The sequence below is a fragment of the Lemur catta genome, chromosome 3 (assembly GCF_020740605.2).
Source record: "Lemur catta isolate mLemCat1 chromosome 3, mLemCat1.pri, whole genome shotgun sequence".
NCBI lineage: Eukaryota > Metazoa > Chordata > Mammalia > Primates > Lemuridae > Lemur > Lemur catta.
In genome coordinates, this window is record NC_059130.1 from 126,025,768 (window position 1) to 126,052,653 (window position 26,886).

Consider the following 26,886-nt stretch of genomic DNA (forward strand, 5'->3'; position numbering starts at 1 on the left):
GATTGAAGAAGAAGAGAGGTGGGGTGAGGAAGAAAGTAACAGGCAAAGATGGTGAGCCGGCAGGAGGCCGAGGCACCGGGGGCAGAGCGCAGGGTGCGGGGGGCATTGGCTGGGACGCGGGGGCGGTGTGGTCTGCGGGTGTCTGGCTCTGTGCTGGGACCATCAGCGGGTCTGGAAAGGAAAGGCGCACTGAGTCACTCATCCTTTCACACTGGTGAAAGGCCTGTCAACGTGATAGGGGATAGTTAGAGTTTCTAGGAATTGGGGGGCATCAGGCAGGGAAATAACAAGGAGTGGATCACTGACTCGGGAGAACCAGTTAGCAGGGCTCGAGGAGGATGTGATTGGGTGTGGTAGATGCTGCCGAGACCGGCCACGTGAAAGGAAGCTGAGGGTCTGTTGTTGCTGGCTTTGCAGTCGTAGGGTGGGCAGTTGGAGGCCACAGGTTTGAGCTTGGAAGGGAAGACAGAGATGGGGATTTGGGAGTTGTCATAGAGACCAGCAGTGCAGCCATAAAGTGAAGAGATCACGTATCTATTCACAAGCACCTGGGTTACTTGGTGCTGGTGTAGGTTTGGATATACAGATCGTTCTATTAGTGTTACTTGATTGCAAGAAACAAACCAATTGAAGCTCTAGATCAAGCAAAAATAATAATATTAATGGAATTAATTGTAAGGAGTGGAATGTAGAGGGGCCTAGGAATGGACAGGAACAAGGAAATAGCTGTGATCTGGAGGGAAGCCAGCCTCAGCTGTCAGTTCCTGTTATACTTCCGGGTGCGGGATCCCGCCCGACTTAAGGGCTCAGTGTCCGTGCTGTTGGGGGATTGAGTTTGTTTTGCCTGGTTTGAGTTGGAGGTCCTACCCCCGGTCTGGGCAGAGTGGTGGTGGGCAGACAGGGCTGTGTAGTCAGTGTGAACGTGCTGCTGCCCATGGCCCATCCCAAGACTGTGGCGTTTGGAGGAGGAGCAGCGGTGGCAACTCTTAAAAAAGGTAGTCTGAAGGCTGAACAGGTCCCTCCCCAAGAAAGTGTTCAGAGCAGTGACCAAGGCAAGGCATTGTCCTTGCCTACAGCCTAGTAGAACAGAAAAATAGCAATGAACTGAGAGAACGGAAGGAAGAGTGCTTAAGTAGGGGAAGGGTGGAAGGTTCTTGAAGAGGCATCTTTCAGCTCTGTCTTTAAGGTTAAATGGCATTTCCTGGCTTGGCGGGGAGAGGGCAAAGAACGTTCTGAGCAAAGGGGTAAATCTTAATTGTTGTATCTAACTTTCTTTTTTAGATGTACACAGACTCCTTGTTTTAAAGTGAGAGTAAATACAGCGTCCCTGTCAGCCACGAGGCTCAGGAGTCAGATTGCTGAGTATAATCCTAACTCTGCCCCTCACTTTTTGTACAGCTGCTTTTCTGTGATCTTGCAGAATTAAAATCACAGGCGTGATGATGATGGCGATCAGGAGAGGGATCGAGTCAGGTGGTGCACGTGAAGTATTTAGCATCGTAGCCTCTGGCACATCACAAGTCCTTGATACTTTTTATTGTTTAAAAATAATTTGAACTGTATCTTCTTTTTTAGCTATACTTTTAACATCTAGTTTGGTGGCTTAGACTATATCTGTTTAGCTATGCTCAACATTTCAAATGTGTATGTTCATGACGCTCACTAATTAAATTGTTATAAGGCTTAAATGGATAACAGGAAAAGTGCTTAGAGCAGTGCCTGACGCAGAGCTGAGTGCCGTGTGGACGCGTGTTGGCGTGAGCACCGCGTCACTGCTGATCACGGAGTCGGAGGGCACCCGTGCACAGACTGCAAAGCTCGGTCCTCGGTGGGACGTCTTCCTCATTTTTTCCCCCTTCGGGGAAAACATCCTCTAGTAGCTTCCTAGATTTTGTATGTCCTTGTTCTGACCTTGACTGGTTAGTTTTGTTGAGTATAGAATTCTTGGCTGGAATTAGTTCAAGATATTCCTCTGTTTTCTTCGAGCTTCCAGTGTTGCAGTTGGGAAATCTGGTGCCATCTGATTCTTGACCCCTTATATGCCACCAGTTCTACCATCTGGAAACTTTGAGGGTCTGCATTTTGTCTCTGGTTTTTTGAAATGTGATATGCTTTGATATTAGTCTCTTTTTGTTCATTGTGCTGGGCATCTTTTTAGTCTGGAAATTAGTGCGTCTTTTTAGTCTGGAAACTTATTTAGATCTAGAAGGAATTTATCAGAGCTTTATAGGGGCATTGTTTTAGTCTGCCTCCTCATTTCTATATTGAATTTAAAGTGCTCTGATCATTTTGCTGTTTTTATACACTTTTCCATATTGATGTATTTCCCTGGCCATGTTTCCCTGGTTCTTCCTCCAAAAACATATCAAATGTTTAGTAGTCATTACTGTTCTTAATGGCAAAGTTACTTTTTTTCTTGCTAAATTTGAGATATTCACCTAGGTGAAATCAAAGTTGGGAGAAAGTTGAAGAGGTTTTTTTGGCCATGTTGCATAGTGGCTGCCCTTCTGGAAAAAATGAAAAACTTTCCAACATAACTTTTTCCCTAAAGATTTACTGTGTCCCCTATAGAAACCACAGTGAAGTGGTTGCTAAGAAAAAAGGTGGGGGTGGGGTTTAGTGAGCACAGGAAAATACAGGGCATTTTAAAAGATTTAGTGAAAAAGATACACAACATGTATCATACATAAAACTGTGGGGAATTTTAGGAGATGGAGACTGTGAAAAAGAGTTAAATGGAAATGTTAGAGGTAGAAAAATCATACATGAATAATTTCTTCTGAAAAATTATTCTGCTGAGCTTATCAGCAGTTTGACTTAGCTGAAGAAGGAATCAGGGAAACTGAGGATGGGGTCAGTAGAAATCCAAAGTGAGACATAAGGACAGAAGAATAAACTGACAAAAACAGTCTCCAGAGTTGTGGGGCGGGACAGACGGTCTGACATGCGTGTAATTGCTGCTCTGGAGAGAAAGTGGGGCAGAGGAAATGCTTGAAGAGCTCCTGGTTAAGAACGTTTCAGTGGGCCGGGCGCGGTGGCTCACGCCTGTAATCCCAGCACTCTGGGAGGCCGAGGTGGGTGGATTGTTTGAGCTCAGGAGTTCGAGACCAGCCTGAGCAAGAGCGAGACCCCCGTCTCTACTAAAAATAGAAAGAATTTATATGGACAGCTAAAAATATATATAGAAACAAAAAAAAAATTAGCCAGGCATGGTGGCGCATGCCTGTAGTCCCAGCTACTCAGGAGGCTGAGGCAAGAGGATCGCTTGAGCCCAGGAGTTTGAGGTTGCTGTGAGCTAGGCTGACGCCATGGCACTCTAGCCCGGGCAACACAGTGAGACTCTGTCTCAAAAAAAAAAAAAAAAAGGCCAGGCGCAGTGGCTCACACCTGTAATCCTAGCACTCTGGGAGGCCGAGGCGGGTGGATTGCTCGAGGTCAGGAGTTCGAGACCAGCCTGAGAAAGAGCGAGACCCCATCTCTACTAAAAAAAATAGAAAGAAATTATATGGCCAACTAAAATCTATATAGAAAAAATTAGCCGGACATGGTGGTGCATGCCTGTAGTCCCAGCTACTGGGGAGACTGAGGCAGGAGGATCGCTTAAGCCAAGGAATTTGAGGTTGCTGTGAGCTAGGCTGACGCCACGGCACTCATTCTAGCCTGGGCAACAAAGCGAGACTCTGTCTCAAAAAAAAAAAAAAAAAGAACGTTTCAGTTAATAAAAGACAGCAAACCAGAGATCTGTGAAGTTCAGAGAACTCTAAGCACCTTCAGTACAAACCAACCCACCACCTGGGCATCACAGTCAAACTGCTGAAAATCAAAAATAAAGAGAAAAATTTGAATGTAGCCAGAGAAAAAAGGTACATTTCACCCAAAGGAACAAAGAACTACAATAGACTTTTGGTTAAAAACTATGCAAGTGAGAAGAGAGTGGAGTAACATCTTTTTTTTTTTTTTTTTTCTTGTTTTACTTAAAGACACATCTTGCTCTGTTGCTCAGGCTGAAGTACGGTGGTGTGATCATAGCTCCCTGCATCCCCCACCTCCTGTGCTCAAGCGACCTGCCTCAGCCTCCTGAGCAGTCGGGACCACAGCGCGTGCCATCGAGCCTGTGAGTACATCTTGAAAGGCCTGAAGGGACAAAACTGTCAGTGCCGAAGTCCACATCCAGTGAAAATACTTTTCAGAATGAAGGCGAAGTAGACTTTTTCATGCAAAAGCTGCAGAGTTCATTGCCAGTAGATCTGCCCTACAAGAGCAGGAAGCACGTCAGGCAGAGGTGCAGCCCCTACGGCCAGCACCCTGCGGCCGTCTGTGCCAGCTGTCCGGTCGGGCACAGTCCCCAGTACGGCCACTCTCCCTGGAGATGCCTGCTGCATGGTTGGAGCCCCAGGCTGCCTGGGCTCTGACCAGTGGCTGCAAGTTTGGGGCGTTCCCATGATCTCCTTGTGATATTATTAGTGTATAACATATGTAAAGGTATGTTTTCATCCGTGGTTCCTGACTCATGACTCCCATAACCCTTGTCACAGTCTTTTGTGACAATGTTGGGTGCTTAGGACTCAGAAGCAGCCTCAGGAAACAGAATTTCAGGACTCCAATCTGATCGTGAATCACAAGACCCTCATTCCATAGAGGGTCCTGTCGCATACCCTGGAGGAGGGGATGCTGCCCAGGGAGGCCAGCAAGACTCTGAGCAGACAGGCCTTGCTGGGCTTAGATCAGACGCTGTTTGTCCAGTGACGTCTGTGTCCAGTTGTCAGTGATGCCTGTCCAACAAAAGTCTCCATAAAAGCCCCAAGAGGACGGGGTTCAGGGAGCGTCCAGAGAGCTGAACACATGGCGGTCCCAGGGTGGGGGTGGTGCCCCTGCAGAGGGGTAGAAGCTCCTGGCCCTTCCCCTGCACCTCGCCCGGTGCATCTCTTTGTCTGTCTCCTTTGTAATGTCCTTTATGACAAACGAGGAAACGTGTTTCCTGAGTTCTGTGAGCTGCTCCACCAAACTGAATGAAACCGAAGAAGCAGCTGTGGGAGACGTTCTGGAGGCCTGGACTTGGGGCTGGCATCTAAGAGGGGGTGGTCTTGGGGGCTGAGCTCTCAACCTGTGGGATTAGACGCTGTCTCCATGTGGATAGTGTCAGGATTGAGTTGGAGGGCATCCCGCTGGTGTCCCCTCCTGGTGGTGGGAGAACCCTCCCGACACACACACACACACGCACGCACGCACGCACGCACGCACACACACACGCACACACGCGGGTCACACAATTTTTCTGTGTTGATCGTTATTGTGTTGGTGTAAGAGCAAAGGAAAAAAGTGGTTTGAGTTTTTTTTTAATATTCCTCAAGTTTGGTAATTTGCTAGAACAACTCACAGAGCTCAGGAGAGCATTATACTTAACGCTATAATTTTATTATAAGGGATACAGATCAGACCAACCAAATGAAGGGACACACAGGGCAAGGTCTGGGAGGGTCTCACAGAGCTGTGCCGTCTCCCCGTGGAATCCCTGTCCTCACACGGAGCTGCCTTTGCCACAGTAGCTGCCCTGAGCCTTGGTGTCCACAGGGTGGGGTTTTTTTTGGGGGGGGGTCACAGTTTTTATTGGGGTTTCATTACATAGACATAATTGATCAATTCATTGACTACGAGATTGAACTCAGTTTTCACACCTCAGACCCTCAGGTCAGAATGGCTTAAAACTCCAACCCAGGATCAGGCTGGTGGCTGACGCTTGTAATCCTCGTACTCTGAGAGGCCAATGCGGGAGGATCTCTTGAGGTCAGGAGTTCCAGGCCACATCTCTACCAAAAATAGAAAAGATTAGTCAGGTGTGGTGGTGCAAGCCTGTAGTCCCAACTACTTGGGAGGCTAGGGCAAGAGGATCGCTTGAGCCCAGGAGTTGAGGTTGCTGTGAGCTGTGATGATGCCACCACACTCGAGCCAGGGAGACAGAGTGAGACTCTGTCTCAAACAAAAAAACCCCAACCCTTTAATCACCTGAGTCATCTTATCTCTTAGCATAAACTCAGGGGCTCATGTGTAACAAAGACACACCTTATCAGTCTAGAAATTCCAAGAGATTTTGAAGTTCCCTATCAGAAAGACCACACTAAAATGCTAGACAATTGTGATACAAAGAGTGGGAAGGAAAAAATAGGGTTCGTTGAAAATGCGAGTATAATTTTTGACTCCCTGTCAACTTAACTATTGATAGTCTGCTGTCAATGGGAATCCTTATTGATAAACAGTTGGTTAACACATATTGTATGCTACCTGTATTATATACCGTTTTTTTACAATAAAGTAAGCTAGGGAAAAGAAGGGAAAATATATTTACTATTCATTAAGTGGAATTGGCTCATCATAAAGGTCTTTATTCTCATCTTCAAGTTGAGTGGTCTGAGGAGGAAGAGGAGGGTTTAGACTGCTCTCGCGGGTGTCAGAGGCAGAAGAGGTGGAGCAGCACACTCACTCGGTGGGACTTTAGGGAAACAGGTCATCATTTCTGTCTGAATTTTTTACTTTTTCAATTCTCTAAAAATGTTCCTATACCAGTTGAGTTTCCCTTCCTGTATCACAGAAGGGTCTGTGTTTAAAAGAAGTCAAAAGCAGTCTTGAAAGATTGGAACCCTTCTGCCAGATGGTCTAATGGTAATTGTGTTCTGTCACTTGACAGCAGCTTCTGAGCCCTCTTCCTCGTTGTCTGGCACTGGTGTGGAAGCAGCCCTCTCCGTCACGTCATCCTCTGGGGTGGGGTGTGTTAGCTCGTGGGTTTCTACGGAATCCGTATCTTAAAACCCTCCATCCACCAACTGTTTTGCCATATTCCGTTTCTATCATGGCTTCCTTGGTTGGCTCTGTTGTAAATCCTGTGAAGTCAGGCAGAACATCTGGACACAGTTTTCTCCTGCAGGAAGTTATGGTTTTGGGCTCTTTCTGTAACAATGATGGCATCTTCAGTGGTATAATCCTTCTGTACTTTCATGATGTTTTCCCTATGGGGGTTCTTTTCCATAGCGTTGACAGTCCTTTCCATAGAGTACTGTGTGTGATGACTCTTAAAGGTCCTCATGACAGCCGGGTGCGGTGGCTCACACCTGTAATCCCAGCAGTCTGGGAGGCTGAGGCAGGAGGATTGCTTGAGCCCAGGAGTTTGAGGTTGCTGTGAGCTATGACGACATCATTACACTCTAGGCCAGGCAATAGAGTGAGACTCTGTCTCCAGAAAAAAAAAAAGAAAGAAAGAAAATGGTCCTTATGTCTCCAGATCTACAGGCTAAGTTGAGAACTTTGTATTTGGGGGCAAGTAGACCACGTAACACCTTCGGTGCTGAACTCGCGGGTTCTGGGTGGCCAGGGGCGTTGCCCGATATCAAAAGAACTTGAACAAGCAGTGCCTTATTGGCAAGGTACTTTCTGACGTCAGGGACAGAGCATCGATGGGACCAGTCCAGGAAAGGGGTTTTCACTGGCCCTGCCTGGTGCAACCAGGAGACGGACAGCTGGGGTTATCTTTTCCCTTCAAGGCTCGTAGCCTCATTGGATGAGTGCAGTCTTGACCGAAACCGACCGCATGTGCGCAGAGCCATAGAGGTAGCCTGTCCGCTCTTGCCTCAGATGCCGGCGCTCACTGCTCTTCCTTGCTAATACATGTCCTTCCTGGCATTTTTTTCCCCAGAATAGGTAACTTTCATCTGTATTAAAAAGCTGTGTGGGCAGATTTTCTTCTTCCTCAATGATATTCTTAATGGTGTCTGGAGCTCTGCTGCCCCTTGGTTGGCAGAAGCTGCTGCTTCTGTCATTTTGACGATTTTAAAGCCCAGTCTCTTTCTGAGTTATCAAACCATCCTTTGCTGGCATCAAATTCTCCAGCTTTTAGATCCTTCACCTTCCTTTTGCTTTAGGTTGTCATCAAATGACGACTTCTGAAATCATATTGGAGTCTATAGGTCTATCTTTCCTACAGCAATCTTGCACCCACATAGAAGCTGCATTTTCTCTTCTCTCCTCTCTGAGGGTCTCTTGCCCCGGGTAGACTGCCTAGACTGCCTAGACTGCGTGGCTCGTCACAGCTCAGTGCAGTCTCAAACTCCGGGCTTCAAGCGATCCTCCCGCTTGGCCTCCCAAAGTGATAGAATTACAGGTGTGAGCCGCCACTCCTGGCAAAAGCTGCATTTGCAGTAGGAGTTAAAAAGGTATTTCACACAAAAGTGCGGGGTTTTCGTGCCTGCTGGCATAGCTGCAGCCATGGCTTCACGATTTCCTTTTCTTCTTTTTTTTTTACAATGGTCCTTATGCTGAGTTAATTTATCTGGAAATGGCACGGCCACAGCTGCAGATCCCGTTCTGTGGAACATAGCAGGCAGTTCGACCTTTTCTTGTAATGTCGTGACTCTCCTCTGTTTCTCGGGAGCACTTGCAGCGTGAGTGGTGGCATTTCATGTGTGTCCTGTGGTTTTTATTCAAGGTTTCCTGTATTATGCTAAAAGTGATGAAAAATACGGGAGAACCCTGAGAGGTCGTGTGTTACGCTGTATGCGGTTTACCTGTGAGATGGCTCACGCGGAGACGGTCAGTGTCTCGGGGTGTTACTGGAGCTTGCCACAGTTAATGTCACGCAATTGTGAGTTAATACGGCATCTTTATGTTTGATGCGTTTCCCTTGATTGCTAATGGTGCACTCTGTGTGAGAGTTGAAATTTTAGCTTTTTGTAATAGATTTGTGTATATTTTATGCTAGTAAATAAAATAGGCTAGTCTCTACTTATATGCTTTATGCATTCATAACATACCTAACTTTCTCTTAATTTTTTTTGACGTTTCTAGGCTACACAGTTAATCTTGGGTTTTTTTCAAATTGCTGCAAGTCTCCAAAAAATTTTCCAATTTTTACTGAAAAAAAGTCTGCATATAAGTGGAGCCAGGTAGTTCAAACGCTTTTTGTTCAGGTGTCGGCTGTATTTTGTTTTAAGATTCTCCCCAGCCCCACCCCCGTCAGTAAAGTGCCGCCATCCTGACAGGGTGTGAGGGAGGAAGTCTGGCCTGTGTGCATGAGCAGCCCGGTCTTTCGCTCTGTGGACTGCAGAAGGATCTAGGGAAACTCATGTGCAAAGTGCTAGGATGTTATTTGATGGTCGACTGTGTTACGTGAAAGACTGGAAGACCGTATTAAGTCTGTATTGTCAACCCTGGAGCAACCGCTAGGAAATTCTTACAGAGATGTTGCTAATAAGCTAGTAGTGGAGATAAAATAGGAGCATAGAAAGTACTCAGTCTAAACGAAGGCAGGAAAAAGGGAGCGAGAAGCAACAGATGGGCAGGTAGAACATAGCTCTCCATGATAGTTTCAAATACAGCCTTGTCAGTGATTTCATCGATGGCCCAAACCTCCCGTTTAAAGGAAGAGATTGTCAGATTATATTTTAAAAAGGAAGAGTCAGCCATATGATGTACAAGATCATTTACTTCAAATGTAAAGATATAGCTTAAAAATAAAAAGATGGAAATGGGTGTATCATGCAACTACTAATCAAAGATTAGTACTCAAAGCTTAGTATTGGCTGCAGTGGCAGTTAAAATACTAGACAAAGGGGCCGGGCGTGGTGGCTCACGCCTGTCATCCCAGCACTCTGAGAGGCCGAGGCAGGCGGATCGCTCAAGGTCAGGAGTTCGAGACCAGCCTGAGCAAGAGCGAGACCCCGTCTCTACTAAAAATAGAAAGAAATTAGCCGGACAACTAAAAATACATATAGAAAAAATTAGCTGGGCATGGTGGCGCATGCCTGTAGTCCTGGCTGCTCGGGAGGTTGAGGCAGGAGGATCCCTTGAGCCCAGTAGTCTGAGGTTGCTGTGAGCGAGGCTGATGCCACGGCACTCTAGCCTGGGCAACAGAGTGAGACTCTGTCTCAAAAAAAAAAAAAAAAAAAAGGCAAAGTAGGCTTCAGGAAAAGGACTGTTACCAGGGATTAAAAGTTACGTTACCACGTGATGTAAGAAGTCAGCTCATCAAGAAGACGTCCTAATCCTAAATGGGCAGGTACCCAACAGTGGAGCTTCAAAGTACATAAGGTGAGCACTGATTGAATTGCAAGAGGAGGTAAATAAACCTGCACTGTCAACCAGTGTGTCCTAATTGGCACGTGTGGAGCTACCCAAGATGTTCTTTTCACGTTGAACTTTCAGCAAAGGAGACCACAGTCTGAGTTGCAAGACAAATCTCAACAAATTTAAAGAATAAAAAGCATACAAAATGTGTTCTCTGACAATGGAATTAAACTAGAAGTCCTCAGATATTTAGAAATTTAAAACATCAAAGGAGGCATCATCATAAAGGAAGTTAGAAAATATTTTAATTTGAATGAAAGTGAAAATGAAACATGTCGGCATTTGTGAGGCATAGCTAAAGCATTGTTAACAGGGACGTTTATAGCATTAAGGGCTAACTACAGGAAACAAAAAAGCTCTAATCAATCTAATTTTAAAATCTGGAAGAGGAAATTAAATTTAGAGCAACCAGAATGAAGAAAACAAAGTAGGAGCAGAAGTTCATGAAATTGAAAATAAAAACTGTAGAGAAAGTTAATGAAATTAAAAATTGGTTTTTTGAAAAGATTAAACAAATTGATAAACTTCTAGCCAGACTGAGGAAAAAAATAACATTAAACACTGTTAAAATGAGCAAGCCCAGCGTGGTAGCTCACGTCTGTGAGGAGAGTCGCTTAAGCCCAGGAGTTTGAGGCTGCAGTGAGCTGTGATCACACTGCTGCACTCCAGCCCGGGCGACACAGACCCTGTCTCGTACGGGAAAAAAATTTAAAAATGAACAAAAACTGATTAGATATGAATTCATCTTTTTTTATTTTTTATTTTTTTGAGACAAAGTCTCACTCTGTTGCCCAGGCTAGAGTGCCGTGGCGTCAGCCTAGCTCACAGCAACCTCTAACTCCTGGGCTCAAGCGACCCTCCTGCCTCAGCCTCCCGAGGAGCTGGGACTACAGGCAGGCGCCACCATGCCCAGCTAATTTTTTCTATATGTATTTTTAGTTGTCCATCTAATTTCTATTTTTTTAGTAGAGACGGGGTCTCGCTCTTGCCCAGACTGGTCTCAAACTCCTGAACTCAAATGATCTGCCTGCCTTGGCCTCCCAGAGTGCTGGGATTACAGGTGTCAGCTACTGCTCCCGGCCTGAATTCATCTGGTTTTAAAAGTACACATTTTTTTGGGTAGAGATGGGAGCTCATTGTGTTATCCAAGCTGGTGTCAAACTCCTGGGCTGAGGTGATCCTCACACCTTGGCCTCCCAAAACTCTGAGATTGCAGTTGTGAGCTGCCACATCTGTCCAGCCGTAGGTAGTTGAAGGTGATGACACAGAGGTGTCATTATTAATTCCAGTATTATCGTTTCACATTCTTCTTGTTCAGTATGTGTTTGCATTAGAGAATTATTCAGAAGTGAGTTTACTTTGTCTCTTATAAGCTCCCAGTTCTTTACGCAAAACTCTAAGGGCTGGATGTGTTTGGAATTCATACTTCTTTAGGCGTAGAAAGATAAAGTGGTGTGTATGCACAGTACTTACAGCAAAGGTTATAATCAGTACCCTAACGCCTGTGATGAACATACGACTGTTCACACTGAATGCAAAAAAAGACTAACTGATGCCCATGTGTCTTTTCTGTTCTGGTTTTGGGATCTCAGAATTGTAATACGTTTGTTTAGTTTATTGAGTCTTGCTCTGTTGCCCAGGCTGGAGTGCGGTGGCATCATCACAGCTCACTGCAACTTCAAACTCGTGGGCTCAAGTGATCCTCCAAGTAGCTGGGTCCATATCACCACTTCTGGCTAATTTTTAAATTTTTTGTAGAGATGAGGTCCTGCTATGTTGCTCAGGCTGATAGGAACACCTGGCTTCAAGAGATCCTCTACCTTGGCCTCCCAGAGTGCTGGGATTACAGGCCTGAGCCTCTGCATCTGGCCTCAGAATGGTAGATAAATAATGGTGGACCTGTGTGTTTTCTCTCATCTTGGGGTTATGTTGATACAGAAGAAATCGTACCCAACAAGTGTACCTCTGCTTGATTTGAAATCCTGAAGAGGATCCAGTTTCCAGATTTTGAAAAATATGAAATAACAACACTACACTCATCCAAATAATAGTATTTGTTACTTGAACCCTCAACATGTACTAGATTATTTATGTACAAAGAATTTAATCACATTAATATTTAATATTGCTAAATTAACTCAGTAGAGTCAGAACATAGTCTCAGTTGATTTTATCAAGAGCCTTGAGGCTGGGCACAGTGGCTCACGCTTGTAATCTTAGCACTCTGGGAGGTCAAAGCAGGAGGATCCCTTGAGCTCAGGAGTTCGAGACCAGCCTGAGCAAGAGCAAGACCCATCTCTACAAAAAACAGAACCAAAAAAATCAGCTGGGCAACTAAAAATAGTGGCAAAAACCTGTAGTCCTAGCAACTTGGGAGGCTGAGGCAGGAGGATCACTTGAGCCCACGAGTTTGAGGTTGCATGAGCTAGGCTGACGCCACAGCACTCTAGCCCAGGCAACAAAGCAACAGAGTGAGCTTTGTCTCCAAAAAAAAAAAGAGAGAGAAAGAGCCTTGAAAAGGTACCTAATCTTTCACACAGTAATTCCATCTTTGGAAATCCCCTAGGGATTCTAACCGAATACAGCCATGAAACAGCCACAACTATGAAAATAGACTACCCTGCTGCTGGGCACTTGGCCGAGAACGACTTGGGCTCACTGCAGCTCCTCTGCTCTGGGCCGCCGCCCCCTTTCCCTGCAGTCCCCGGGGAGCATAGTCTGAGAGGGTCCAGCCTGCATTTTCTGCTTGAGCTTTTCCTTCCTGAGCCTCAGAGTCCTGTCCTGGCCATTCTTATGTATTTACAGGCTTTTATCCAAATCACATGGGCTCACATGAGACTACCCCCCTGCCTTTTTTTTGTGTTGAGACAGTCTCGCTCTGTCGCCCAGGCTAGAGTGCCGTGGCATCAGCCTAGCTCACAGCAACCTCCAACTCCTGGGCTCAAGTGATCCTCCTGCCTCGGCCTCCCAAGCAGCTGGGGCTACAGGTTTGTGCCACCACACCCAGCTAATTTTCTCTATTTTTAGTAGAGACAAGGTCTTGCTCTTGCTCAGGCTGGTCTTGAGCACCTGGGCTCAAGCGATCCTCCCACCTTGGCCTCCCAGAGTGCTAAGATTACAGGCCTGAGCCACCACGCCTGGCCCAGCCTTTCTTGATTTAGTTGAATTTGTATTGGCAGTGTCCCTCTCTCCGCCATGCTTTCTTCACTGGACTGTAAGGCTCATGTGGGTGGCTAACCACGGCTGTTTTTGTTGACTTGTGTTTTTAATGTCTACCACACTGTTAATAACTTACGTTTATAGGCACTCAGAAGTATTTGTTGAATGAATGGGGTGGTCAGGGAATTTGACCCATAGGTGGCTTTAAAATGAAGCTAAGGCGTTAGGTAGTCCTCAGAGGCCAGCATTTGAGATGTAGCCAGAGGCAGCGCAGAGCGATGCCAGTGCTGGGAAGGAAGGGCGCGTGGTGTGCGGCACCAGGCCTTCCTCGTGCCAGGGCGGTCTGGCAGCTTTGCGCTGTGCCTGTGCGCAAAGGCTGACGTGTGCAGAGGTCAGGGCGCAGCAGGGCCCGTGCCCACAGCAGGCCTGAGAGCTGCACTGCGCGATGGGTTGGTTTGGAGTCTTTTAAGAGTTTTGTGTACAACTTGGTTGGCTCATAAAATTGATGATAAATTTGTATTTACTCCTGTAAATTTGTGATTTGAATTTTATTTTAAATATAAATTTGGGCTAAAAACGGGTCTGTAAATTGTTTAATCTTTTTCTTCAAATTTATGTCTGTATCTTCCCTTAATTCCTCCAATTTCCCTGATGGCTTGCTCTCTACAAAGGTGTAGCAGAAAGATTGAGCAGGTGCTCCTGCCACCCCTGGTTTCGGGATCTATAGCAGGACCCGTTGAAGCCAGGCCTTGCTTAGGGTGGTCTTTCCTCCAGATGGCCTGGCAGGGCGCTCTTGCCGCCAGCCCCACGTGGGTCCCGGATGCCCTGGTCTGCCCGGCTCCAGCAATCTGATACTGTCAGCCCTGGGAGTCTTAAGAGGCACCTCTCCCTCCCACTGGAACTTTGCCTGTCGTAGGTACGGCAGCGCTGCAAAATGTGGAACGTAGGCTTTGGTTTTAATAAATCCTCAGTTTCCTGACTTTCTTTAAGGGTGGTGCTGCTGGTTTAGGTCACATTATTGTGGGACCAGTAGTCTTGTCCTTAGTGCTGGGTAGTCAGAACGAGAGTCCACAGTTGGGTCTTGTTTTTAGCCAGAAATGAGTCCAGACAACTAGGCAGGTGGATCCGGGTGAGGCAGTTGCACGGCGCGTCCGGCATCCTTGCTTCGCCGGACTGTGGCCACGTGGGGCAGGATTTGAGCCGCAGGGTGAGCTCATCGTTTGAAGTAGAGCAAGCTGTGATGCATTTTTTCCGACTAGTTTTGACATAGAAAATACTGGGGAAGATTTCTATAGAGAAGTGGGATAATTGTGACCATCACTTTTAACAAAAGAGTTCTCAGCTGGGGCCGATACTGCCCCTCAGGGGACATCTGGGACGCAGGGGAGGCACCCAGAGGGCAGAGGCCAGGGTGCCGCTGAGTGTCTAGGGCGACAGAAAGCCCCCCACTCTGTCGCCCCACACGGAGAACGAGAGCCCTGCTTTGGAACTTGTTGCAGTGGGTGGCGCCTGGGGTCTGCTCAGAGGACCTTCCCTGGAGCTCGGGTTTATGAAGGTCGTGGGTAGTTATCATTCACTGATTAGCTCCTAGGTTCCCCGACTTCACTTTTTTTTTTTTTTTAGGTGAAATTCACATAACATAAAATTAAACCATTTTAAAGTGAACAATTCAGTGGCAGTTAGGATATTCACAGCATTGTGCAACTTCCACTTCTGCCTAATTTCACAACATCTTTATCAGCCCACAAGGAAACCCTGTACCCATTAAATAGTTGCTCATTGTGTACATAGATACACACACGCTCACACCCGCGCTCAGCTGCCGGCAACGACTGCGTCCTGTCTCTGTGGACTTGCCTGTTCTGGTATTTCACACACGTTGGATCATACAGCATGTATGTGGCCTTTTTGTCCAGCTTCTTTCACCTAGCGTGATGTTGGTGAGGTTCCTCCCCGCGGCAGCATGTGTCAGTGCCTGTTTCTTTGTGGCTGAATAGTGCTCCACTGTGTGCATGGACCCCGTTTTGTCACCCAGTCATGCATCGGCGGGCATTTTGGCTTTTCCCCCTCTGGCTACTGAATGCTGCCCCTGTGAGCACAGGGTGCACAGGCACTGAGCCCTGGTTTTCCGTTCTTTGGGGTGTATACCTAGGAGTAGACGTGCTGGCTCACATAGTGTTTCTGGGTTTAACTTTTTGAAGAACTGTCCGTTTTCCTTCCACACCCACATGTACTGCAGGAAAAGTGTGTGCTTGCTTGTACATGAACAGCCTCACTCCAGAATTATTCAATGAACCACTTTGTTAAGTAAATGACTTAGGATTCACAGTTCAGATGGGAGATGGTTCAGCTTCTCAGCACCTCTCCTGGCCCGAGGCCAGATGTGTGCCCAGAGTTTGTAGACTCACAGATGCTGAATTAACAGGCAGGTGGTAACCATGAAACTTGCAAGTGGTCTTTTTACACAGTTTAATTTTGGGGGGAAGTTTACAGAAGCATTTTTAAAATGTTTTGAAACTTAATTTCCGGGAAGGTACAAGCAGATGTTTCAGGAGAAATCGGGAATTTAACATACCTTGTTCCAGCTGAGGTGTGTCAAGAGCCAGGAGCCTGCCCTGAGATCTCTGTCAGCATTCCAGACTGTTCCCTGGACCTCAGGGCAGGCCCTGGATGGGCCGGGGCAGCAGGGAGGGTTGGGGCGGGGGTGGTAATTGGAAGTGTTCCTGTGAGACTCACCCGGACTGGGAAGCAGTTGGCCAGCGGCTGCTTCAGGATTCGGTGGAGTCCTTGCCTCTCCATTCACCTGCCAGATGGGGAAGGTCTGGGTTAGGTCAATCTTGAAGAAGTTATTGAATTGCAGTGGGTTTTTATTGTTACTGTAATTTTTCTAGTAATGGGCTTCTAACCGTACCCCCATGCTTTTCAGTTTAATTCAAAGTATTTTCCCTGGAGCATTTCTAAGGATTCTTTTCACGCTGAAAAACAAAATACAAAAGTACTAATAAGTAAAGCAATTTTGGTGAAGAAATAGTAATAGGGAAGGGATAGATTCATATGTGCTTTTGCTTAAAATGTTAACTACTAGCAAAATGGGATATTTTCTTCACAACCTGAATGCGATGCAAATAGAGACTTTTCTGTGTGTTACAGACACATTTACATGTATTGGACACCAGACCAGAAGCACTTCTGAATTAAGGTAATTTTGATGTAATTGATCCTTATAAGTTTTTAAAATACAATATATGAATTCCTTCAGTTTGTTTTTTTAATAGCCGGGTTTTTGTTACAGTTTTACTGTCTCTTTTAAGGCCGACGTTGGTTTTCAGAACAAATTGATCCTGAGAAGGGTGTTTTCTTAAAAAGCTTCCATTTAAATGTTCAGCAAGAAGCTTAAAGTCCCAAGTGATTATCATTTTTTTTCTTTCTTTCTTTCTTCTTTTTTTTTTTTTTTGAGACAGAGTCTCACTCTGTTGCCCAGGCTAGAGTGCCGTGGTGTCAGCCTAGCTCACAGCAACCTCAAACTCCTGGGCTCAAGCGATCCTCCTGCCTCAGCCTCCCGAGTAGCTGGGACTACAGGCGCCGCCACCTCACCTGGCTAATTTTTTTTTTTTTCTATTTTTAGTAGAGATGGGGGTCTCTCTCTTGCTCAGGCTGGTCTTGAATTCCTGACCTCAAGCGATCCTCCCGCCCTGGCCTCCCAGAGTGCTGGGATTCCAGGCGTGAGCCACTGCCGAGCCCTAAATGATTATGATCTACATTCTGGATGAGAGCGGCATTTCCAACTTTTTTTAAGAAAAAAAAGCTGGAGAGTCCCTTTTTTCAAATCAAATCTTAAATGAAATACCAACATATGATACAGACAAAAGGGGTACATGATTCAGGGAAAAAAAATTCCTTTATGTTTGTATAAAGCGGAAGTGACAAAGCACATGCCCCAGTGTCAGTGGCTGGTGACTCTGGGTAAGGGTGTGCAGTTGCTTTTTGTTATTCGTGCAACTGTTTGAAGTTTGAAATAACTTAAAAGCAGTTAGGTGCTGGGACAACTGGATATCCTCATGCAAAAGGCAGACTTGACACCGTGCGCAAAAATTAACTCACAGTGGACCATAGACCTAAATAGAAATCTTTAGTTAGAAAAACTTCAAAAAGAAAAACAGGAAAATTGTTGAGATTTTGGGTTAAGCAAAGATTTTTTTTAGATATGACATCAAAGACACAATCTGTAAAAGAAAACATTTATAAACTGGACTTTATCAAAATTAAAAATTTGTGCTCCTTGACAGACAAGCCGTAGATTGGCAGAAAATATTTGCAAATCACGTCTTTTATATGACTTGTATCCAGAATATGTAAAGAACTCTTAAATTCTTAAAACTCAGTATTAAGAAAACAAGTCACCCAGTTTACAAGGGGCGGGGAGAGGTGACTTGAGCAGACACTTTGCCAGAGAACACACAGAGGCAGCAGGTGAGTGCCTGGGAACACGGTCAGAACCTGCAGCTGTCAGGGAAGTACCGTTACTCTGCCGTTAGGAAGAGCAGAGTGCCACGCGCGGCAGGGGCTGGGGAACGGGAACTTCCCTGCACTGCCGGTGGGAGTGGTGCGAATGTGGAAAGGCACAACCATTGTGAAAGCAACTTGGCGTTTTCCTGAAACGCACACCTGCAGTGTGATCCAGCCTCCCACTCCTAGGGGCCCCCTTAAGAGGAGTGAAGGCAGATGTTTGCAGAGACCTAGACGTGCGACACGGCTGCGTCTCAGAACAGCTGTGCTCAGAGAAGCCAACCTGTTAGAAAGTCCACACTGTGTGACTCTGTGTACGTACGTTTCTAGAAAATACAAACCAACGTGTAGTGATTGGAAGCAGATCAGTGTTTGCATGGGGCTGGGGTGGCCTGGAGGGAGGGAGGGCGCAAGCACCCGGGGCTGGGTGGACAGATGCATTGAGTTGGGAGGAGGATTTCATGGGTGCACATGGCTGTCACAGCAGATCAGAGTGCACGGATTTATTCTATGTCACTTTTTTTTTTTTAAGACAGAGTCTCACTTTGTTGCCCAGGGTAGAGTGCTGTGGCGTCAGCCCAGCTCACAGCAACCTCAAACTCCTGGGCTCAAGTGATCCTCCTGCCTCAGCCTCCCAAGTAGCTGGAACTACAGGCATGCGCCACCATGCCCGGCTAATTTTTTCTATATATATTTTTAGTTGTCCAGCTAATTTCTTTCTATTTTTAGTAGAAACAGGGTCTCACTTGCTCAGGCTGGTTTTGAACTCCTGAGCTCAAACGATCCTCCCGCCTCGGCCTCCCAGAGTGCTAGGATTACAGGCGTGAGCCACCGCGCCCTGCCTGTATATCACATCTTAAGAAGGTTGTTGAGGAAACTACACAAGCAGACTGCAAAAGGGCCCACCCCACTGACTCTGGGTGGAAAGCCTGGCAGGGTGGAGGAGGGAGTTTGTTTTCCAACCATTACTTAAATTTTTTCAGGTTAAAAATTTCATAGCTGCTTTTATAACAGGCCATATTTAGTGAGTGTCTACTGTGTGTTGGTCGCGGTTCTGTGGATGGAATCCTCGTGGCGCTGGCAGGGGGATGGCCCTGCCCCCACTTTCTACCTGGCGATAAGAAAGCATTGGGATTTGAACCTTGGTCTTGTGACTGTCAACCACAAAATGTCACCCTTCCTCCAGCCTGCAGGGTTATCCATACCACTGGTCCTGCTTAGGTGGGCTGGACGTGAAAACGCCGATAAAAACACTATTTTGGAGGGAAAAGTGTTCTGCATAGTTTACAGGGAGCAGTGTGAAAGCAAAGGTTATTTCTACCTATTAGAGTGCACGTGGGACGGCAGGTGGCAGAGTCTCCCCTGACCCAGAGGGTTCACGAGGTCCCCTGTAAAATAGGTGCTTGGGCCGTGTACAGTGGCTCACGCCTGTGATCGCAGCACTTTGGAAGGCCCAGACGGGAGGCTCGCCTGGGCCCAGCAGTTTGAGCTGTGATGACGCCACTGCACTCTATCCCAGGCAACAGAGTGAGACCCTGTCTCATCGAAAAAAGGGGGGAGGAAAGGTGTTTTGAGTGTAGCCTCCTGTCGCGTGTGCTACGTGATTTCAGCTTTTCCACCACCTTTCCCGGTTAGATCTTCCTTCTGGGCGGGTGCTGTTCGTTTCGTAAGACTCCATCAATTATGTATAGAGTTTGGCTCTGAAACAACTAGAGTAGGACTTCCTGTTTGGACTCGACGTGTTTGAAGGTGGTGTATCTGTTAAGCAATGTCTGACTGCCTAGTGCATGCTAGGTTTGTGCTCCACCCTGAAAGCAGGGTGAGTCCACGGGCTGGCGAGTGTAGGCGAGGGAGCGAGACTGGAAGCACAGATGGCTTTTTGTGGTGCAGGAGACCCAAGGCCTCCGGAGAAAGGGTCGGCAGCCGTTTCCTGTGATGCCAACATCGAGCGGGAGGGTGGCCAGGGCCCGGCTGGCTCACGCCACTCCCTGAGTGGTCCCTTTCTGGGGGCATCCCGCCCTCGTGCTGTGGCTCCTGTGATCCCCCCTGGGGCAACTTCAAGTGGCTGGGTGAGTTGACTTGTGACTGATGTGAAGGAAGTGGTACTGGGGGGGTCTCAACTCCCTTAATCCACAGATTCCCCCTCCACCTCTTCCTCTGTTTTTTCCCTTGAAGTTTGTTTGTTGAAGACAAACCAGCCAACCAGCCTTGGTTGCTTGTCCTGGGGTTTCTCAGGGCCGGCTGGCAGGGTGCCGTTGCCTCCTGGCGGAGCTGGGCGAGCTGCTCTGCTCTGGGGGTCTGCAGGTTGGTCAGGTTCACTTGTTTTGAGAGGTTACTTGGTAGGCGCTGGCGAGCATGAAGGTAAGTTCTGGGCAGTTGCTGCCGTCGTAGAGAACAGCATCTCAGGCCAGGGCTCAGTGTGCTATCCACCCACCTGACTTCTGCTCCACCGGCAGCCCCTTAGTGAGGCGGTGTCCGACAGCCGTGCAGGGCAGCACCCTCCCGGCCCTCTCTGGCGTGCCTCACCCTCGCACACTCCCACGTGGTTTACCTGTTTGGCGTCTGTCTCCCTCAAGCTCAAATCTCACCCGTGTGGCCTTGCTCCCCGCTGCCGAGGCTCGGACGGTGCTGGCGTGGGGAAGGCTCTGGGCGCGCCGTGGGGGGGGCGTGTCTGCAGAGCCCGTCGCTGGGGCGCTGGTGTCCTTTCCTGTTGTGGTATTTCTGCCCTGCTGCCCGGTGCTGCCCATGGGACTGGGAGGAACCATCTGGAAGGAAGAGGCCTGAGTGCTTTGCTGCCCTTTGGATTTACACTGTCTTAATTTTGGAGATTAACCTGGACTCGGGAATGAAAGGAAAATCGAAAAGCTGATGAAATTGGTTTAAATTCCTCGTGCAGACTCTTTTTTCTCAAAATGCTTTTTAATCTTGGAGGTGACCTGCGACGCTGTGTGGCTGATCCGAATTCCTGTCCTGGTGTAAGACCCTGGGGCTCGGGGGGGGGGGGGGGGGGGGGCGATTTTGACTTGGGGGGTTTCGGAGATGCTACCACTGCCCCGTGCAGCGCTGCACAGGAGCCCAAGGCTGTGCCGGCCGGCGGGTGACCAGCTGACTCGGGACTGCCCTGCTGCTCGGTGGGGACACCACAGGTGTGTGTTCTGGGGACCACGGTGCCCATCGTCCTTGAGGTTGCTTGTTGAAAGGGACATTTCATAGTTTAATCACTGCAAGGCTGACAGAGCACTTTCAGGTTGGTTTTCTCATTAGTTTCCATTTTGACTCTGGCATGTAGATAACACCAGTCCTGTTTTTGTTTTTAATTTTTTGCTCCCCGCTCCGCCCTCCTCCCAGTCCTGTTTTGTGGTAGGCAGCCTGGGCTGGAAAGGGAACTGGTGAAAGTCGCATCCTCCCTGTGTTGCAGAACCAGAACGTGACATTATTCTTCCACGCCCGCATCCCTTTTTTCCCTGAGCAGAATTGCAGCCTGAGTGTCGTCCTTGGCGACTGTGTAACAGCTGTGGGGCTTCAGGGGCACCACTGGAGGACCCTCCAGACGTCACAGGGTCTGGGTGCGAGGACAGGGTGCTGCTGCCTTTGTCATGAGCCCAAGGAATACATCTCGCTGCCGGCGTGAAATATTCCAATTGAAAAATTATGTCGACACTTGACTCACAAAGGAGTTGCATCTAGAGTAGGGGCAGATCACTTAACATACTTGCTTTTAAGTTATTTACATTTCTGTAAGAAGTATTTTCAAAACGGAAGCTCCAGATAAAAGCCCATGGCAGATGTGGGTCATGAAGGACAGACCTGAGACCTCAGCAGGTCCCGTCTTAGTGGATTAGGCCGTAAGTGCCGGAGTCAGCAGCACCCTGGCTTAGCCATGACATTGGCCCTGCGAAGAGAAGTAGCCAGGCCAGGCAAACCTGATGGTGGGGTTTTCTAGAAGGTTTGGGGGGACTAAGGATAGTGAAGAGAAAAGCAAAAGCAATTAAATGTAAGTAAGACTTTTAAAATATACATTCATCTTTTAATTTATAAAGGAAACTTCATTACCAGTGTTTGGGAATTGAGTAGAAAAACATGGCAAATAATTCTAGTAAAAATGCTATTAGTCTTTTTAAATGTCTTTTTTAAAGTGTATTTTTGTTCTTCTAAAACAACTAAAATTAGTACATGTAAATTTGTTTTTCATTTAGTATATAATATTTTTTCCAAATTATTACAGTGTCTCCAGTATTGTTCTTGGTGATATAGTTTATCCAGTAACTTTAAAATGTAACATTGACTTTTTTTTTTTTTTAACCAAAAAATACAGAGAAAAAAATTTCAAACGCTCCTTGGTTCCAGAGCCCAGATAACCTCTGTTAACTTTTGGGGAGCAGGGGTGGCAGGTGAGCGGGGTGTAGAGGGTAATGGGAAGAATGAAAGCTGCCCCCCATTCCCTTGTCTTTCTCCAGAAACAACCACTGTGAAGACCTCGTGTCTCTAGAGAAAGGATCGGTTTGTCCTCCTTGTGTGTAGCAGCGTCACGCTTTGTGCGCTGTCCTGTCCCTGTTTGTCTCACTCGGTGTCTCCACAGGGGAGGTGCGCTGAAGAGCAGCCAGGGAGGACGTCAGTCTCTGGGGTTCAAGCCTGTGCCTCCCTGTGCTTGCGCCTGCACCCCGCTGTGCCGAGGGCGTGCTGGGGCGGGTGGTCCCGTCCCCGGGCACCTGGGGCATGTTCTCTGGTGTGCGCCCACATCACAGAGAGATGTTTCTGATCGGTAAAAGTCCCATCTATGACAAACTGTTTATATTTGCTTTTAGAAAATATACCTTGAACATGGAGACTACAGAATGTAATTTAAAAAAATTTTTAAATGCCTGGCAGTAGATTTCTCTTATCACTAGTCTATGTATAGATTAAAGAGTGTCTTACGGGAGACTTACTGCTAATAGAAATAGAAATGTACCCCGTCCCCCAGTCCCCTTTTAAAATTAGGGACAGGGTCTCTTACTGTGTTGCCTAGGTTGGGCTCAAACTCCTAGGCTCAGGGGATCTTCCTGCCTCAGCCTTGCAAGTAGCTGGGACTGCAGCATGACCCACTGCACCTGGCACAGTCCTTAGAATTTGTATGTGAAAACTAGGGAAAGAATTAACCAGTCTTATCCCATTAGAATAAACTGTCCTCAAGATGTGACTTTGTCTACATCTAACTTGGTGTGGTGTTCCATTTGTGCAGGGAGGCCTGAGGTGGTCTCCGTTAGTGAAGCTGTCCCCATGATTTAAAATGTCCACTCCAAATAATACTTTTAGAAACAAGTATTTGGTCAGGAATTTTTCTAAAACTGTGTTGCCACACACTCTGCCTTGCCAGAGAGCGGTGACCGCAGGCCCTGCCCTCTGCCGTCTCCTAGTCCTGATGCCGGGTCCTGCTCGCCTGAGCCTCGGCTGCATGGCAGTGCCAGCCTTTCTTGGTGTTGTGTGGACTCTGTCTAAGGTCAGCACAAACGATTGGAGATTCCTCTTGTCTTTCCCAGGAGTTTCCCAGTTGACTGACCACGTAGCTTGAGGTCAAGCTCAGTGGAGCAGCCCACGGCATTTCGTTAGCTGTCACATGCGGTGTAGACGTGCTGGTGGGTGCAGTGGGGGCCAGGACCCAGCTTGGGGGGATTTCCCACCACCCGTACCGGGAACTCACACACTTTTTAAATATGCTTTTTATGGGGAGAGATTCTTTTGTTGTCATCAATAAATATATATCTATAAATAGCTCATGTCATAATGATTTTTGAACGCTTTTGTGCAGAACAGGAAGTGTAGGAATTTCACCAACTGAGCTTTTTGGGCCATCCAGATAATTCCCCTAGATGGGTTTCCTTCTTAAGAAAATACACAACTGTCAATTGAATTTCGATGCATATTAACCCTATGACTTTTACGCAGAGTTATGATAGTAAAAGTGATTAAAATTGTCAGTAATTGTATCGTCAGCTTTGTGGCACTTCGGTCACATTTACGATTAACAGCCAAGATCTTGGTCAGAAATGCGAACTCCATTTATGACACTATCTTTGGGAAGTAAGTCTCTGGTTTAACAGGGTGATTTCACTGACTCTGATGTCAGGAATCCTGTCTGCCGTGACTGGGTGGGTGTGCGGGAGGCTGGCACTGAGCCTAGTTTAGCCCATCCCTGTAAAGATCACGGTGTTGTTTCTGAGCCTGCTGGGATCCCAGGGAGAGCAGGCTGTACTTGAACCCAGCTGCTGGATACCACCCCATGGGCGTTCAGGATTGCAGTGTGATCGTTGTGACATATTTGGACCAGTCCTGGGTCAGGGTCACTAACAGGCTTTGAGAGCATGGGTTGCCCCATTGCCACTGTCTCCGTTTCCTGAAGTAACTGCCTCTGCGTTTTTGTGTGGTCGCTATTCTAAAGTCAGTCTGTTGTTCTTGGGTTTTTGGGGAAACCCAGATTCTTTCATGAAAAATGCTGCTTAACAGATTTTTCTTTGTTTCTTTCCCTTTTTTTAGGGGGGGGGGGGGTAGAGTTGGGGTCTTGCTATATTGGCCAGGCTGGTCTCTAATTTTGTACTCAAGCAATACTTCCACTTTGGCCTTCCAAAATGGTGGGAGTATAGGCATGAGCCACTCACCCGTCCAGATTTTTCTTTTCTTTTTTTCAGAGAACAGGGTCTTTCTCTCTTGTCCAGGCTAGAGCACAGTGGCGTCCTCATAGCTCACAGCAACCTCAAACTCCTGGGCTCAAGCGATCCTCCTGCCTCAGCTGGGACTATAGGCATGCCCCACCACATCCAGCTGATGTTTCTATTTTTCTGTAGAAACAGGATCTAGCTCTGTTGCTCAGGCTGATCTCAAACTGCTAGCCTCAAGCGATCCTTCCACTCCGGCTTCCCAAAGTGCTAGGGCTACAGGTGTGAGCCATAGCACCTGGCCAGATTGTTCTTTTTTTAATCCACCACATTTTCAGTAGTATATTAGACATTGTCATATGATACAAAGCCAGTAAATGATTGTGATTACATTTTATGAACCTGGGCCTAGGTAGGCATTTTATACGTTGTAATGAATGCTAACGAAAAGTGTTGATTTCTAATGAAACCACATAGCTCTCAAATTTTCAATTTATTTTTCTCACCTACTTCGTTAAATGACTCAACAATTTACTAATTTTTTGTGCCTATGGTTTTTTTTCAGATCTCAGTTCTTGGAGGTGGAGTTGAAGAGCACTAAGATCAGAAGATGAGTGAACTTGACCAATTACGGCAGGAGGCCGAACAACTTAAAAACCAAATTAGAGTATGTAGCTGTATATGTGTTTCGTTTTGTTCTTTTTTTTTCATTTTTATTTTGTGTAGAGACACGGTCTCCCTGCGTTTCCCAGGCTGGTCCTGACCTGGCCTCGAGTGGTGCTCGACTTCCCGGAGTGCTGGGTTTGCAGGCTTGAGCCGCTGCCCCTGCCCATTTATTTCTTTTCTTTTCTGCTTTGTTTTATTAATCATTTGAGTTTCAGGTCAGATGTTGTCTGATTTAGGAAAGACAGAGTACAGAATGACTTACTCAGTGTTTTAAATTGAAATTAAATCTTACTTGACCCAGTATGTACTAATTGCAGATTCAGAGACTTGGCCTGGTACATTGTTTTCAGGATTTTGTTTTCCATATATTATAATTTGTTATTTGAGTGTACATAAAATGTCTCCATAGAATTCGTAGATGTCTTTTTTAACTCTTTATCTTAACTTTGGGAATTAGCTTTGTGATACTCTTGGCCACTGTATCAGACTGTGGTATCTGCTTCCCTCCCCTGAATATTGGGACTATTAAGTTGAGGGCAGAAAACTTATTTAAAAATTAGAATATTAACAATAATAGGGCCGGGCGCAGGGGTTCACACCTGTAATCCTAGCACTCTGGGAGGCCCAGGTGGGAAGATAGCTTGAGGTCAGGAGTTCGAGACCAGCCTCAGCAAGAGCGAGACCTTGTCTTTACTAAAATTGAAAGAAATTAGCTGGGCAACTAAAAATGAAAAAAAAAAATTAGCCGAGTGTGGTGGTATGTGCCTGTAGTCCCAGCTACTAGGGAGGCTGAAGGAGGACCGCTTGAGCCCAGGAGTTGGAGGCTGCAGTGAGCTATGATGATACCACTGCACCACACTCTACCTGGGGCAACAGAGCAAGACTATGTATGTCTCAAAAAAAAAAAAAAAAAGGAAGAAGAAACGAATAATAGTAAAGTATTTTTTGTGTGCCTGATGTATTTTTTCTTAATTTTGAAAGGGGTATTCCCTAGGGATGATGACTGGAATCTACTCCTTTTAGTAGACTACTAGATAGAGCAAATATATCTGATTGAAGATACAAACAACTGTGTGCAATTAACTGCAAAGAATACCTTTCACAGAATTCTAAAACATTTCAGTTCTAATCTACAACTGATACACAGTGTTAAATGGCAGAATCCATGAGCTTTTTAAAAAGGGGGGAAGTAGTAGGTCTACAAGGAATTAATTCTGTTCCCCTAACTTTCATGAAGGCAGTGCTTTTAGTAAATGCCTTATAGAGAAACTTTTAGTACATGTTTCTGTTCTTAAACTGCTGATTTCATATGAAGAGTGAGAAAGGGGTGGACTCATCAGAAAAAGCCCAGAGTCTTCTGTGTGTACAGGTTTAGCCCATTTGATGAACGAGCTTTCTCTGGTACTTGTTTTCACCTGTCACGCTTGAGCTGCTCTTCAGAGCATCACAGGAAGCCGACAGTATTGCAGGGGCTACTGATTGAAACGTGGCATGCCTCAAAATTCACAGACCAGCTGGTGGAGTAAGAAAAACTATAAAATGACAATGTACAGGTGTAGTTTTGTTGTTGTTTTTAAAGAGGGTGGTCTCACTCTGTCACCCAGGCTGGAGTGCAGTGGCGTGATCATAGCTCATTACAATCTTGAACTCCTGGGCTTAAGCGATCCTCCTGCCTCAGCCTCCCGAGTGGCTGGCACTACAGGCTCATGCCACCACACCTGGCTAATTTTTTAAAGTATTTTTTGAAGACGAGGTCTCGCTATGTTGCCCAGGCTGGTTTTGAACTTCTGGCCTCAAGCAATCCACCTGCGCT

At 46.6% G+C, this 26,886-nt stretch overlaps 1 protein-coding gene across 4 annotated transcripts in view; it reads left to right on the top strand.

Moving 5' to 3' along the window:
- Window positions 1-4,003: 4,003 nt before the first annotated feature.
- Window positions 4,004-26,886, top strand: part of GNB1 (G protein subunit beta 1) — a 48,535-nt gene continuing 25,652 nt past the window's right edge. The window contains exons 1-3 of one of the 4 annotated variants that reach the window (XM_045548730.1): window positions 4,004-4,114; window positions 16,420-16,468; window positions 24,973-25,074. In XM_045548730.1, the coding sequence (XP_045404686.1) occupies window positions 25,018-25,074 (57 nt within the window). In that variant the 5' untranslated portion in view covers window positions 4,004-4,114; window positions 16,420-16,468; window positions 24,973-25,017. Of the gene's footprint in view, window positions 4,115-15,099; window positions 15,165-16,417; window positions 16,469-24,972; window positions 25,075-26,886 lie in introns of those variants that run through there. The other 3 variants (XM_045548732.1, XM_045548731.1, XM_045548733.1) reach the window with 3 other exon arrangements.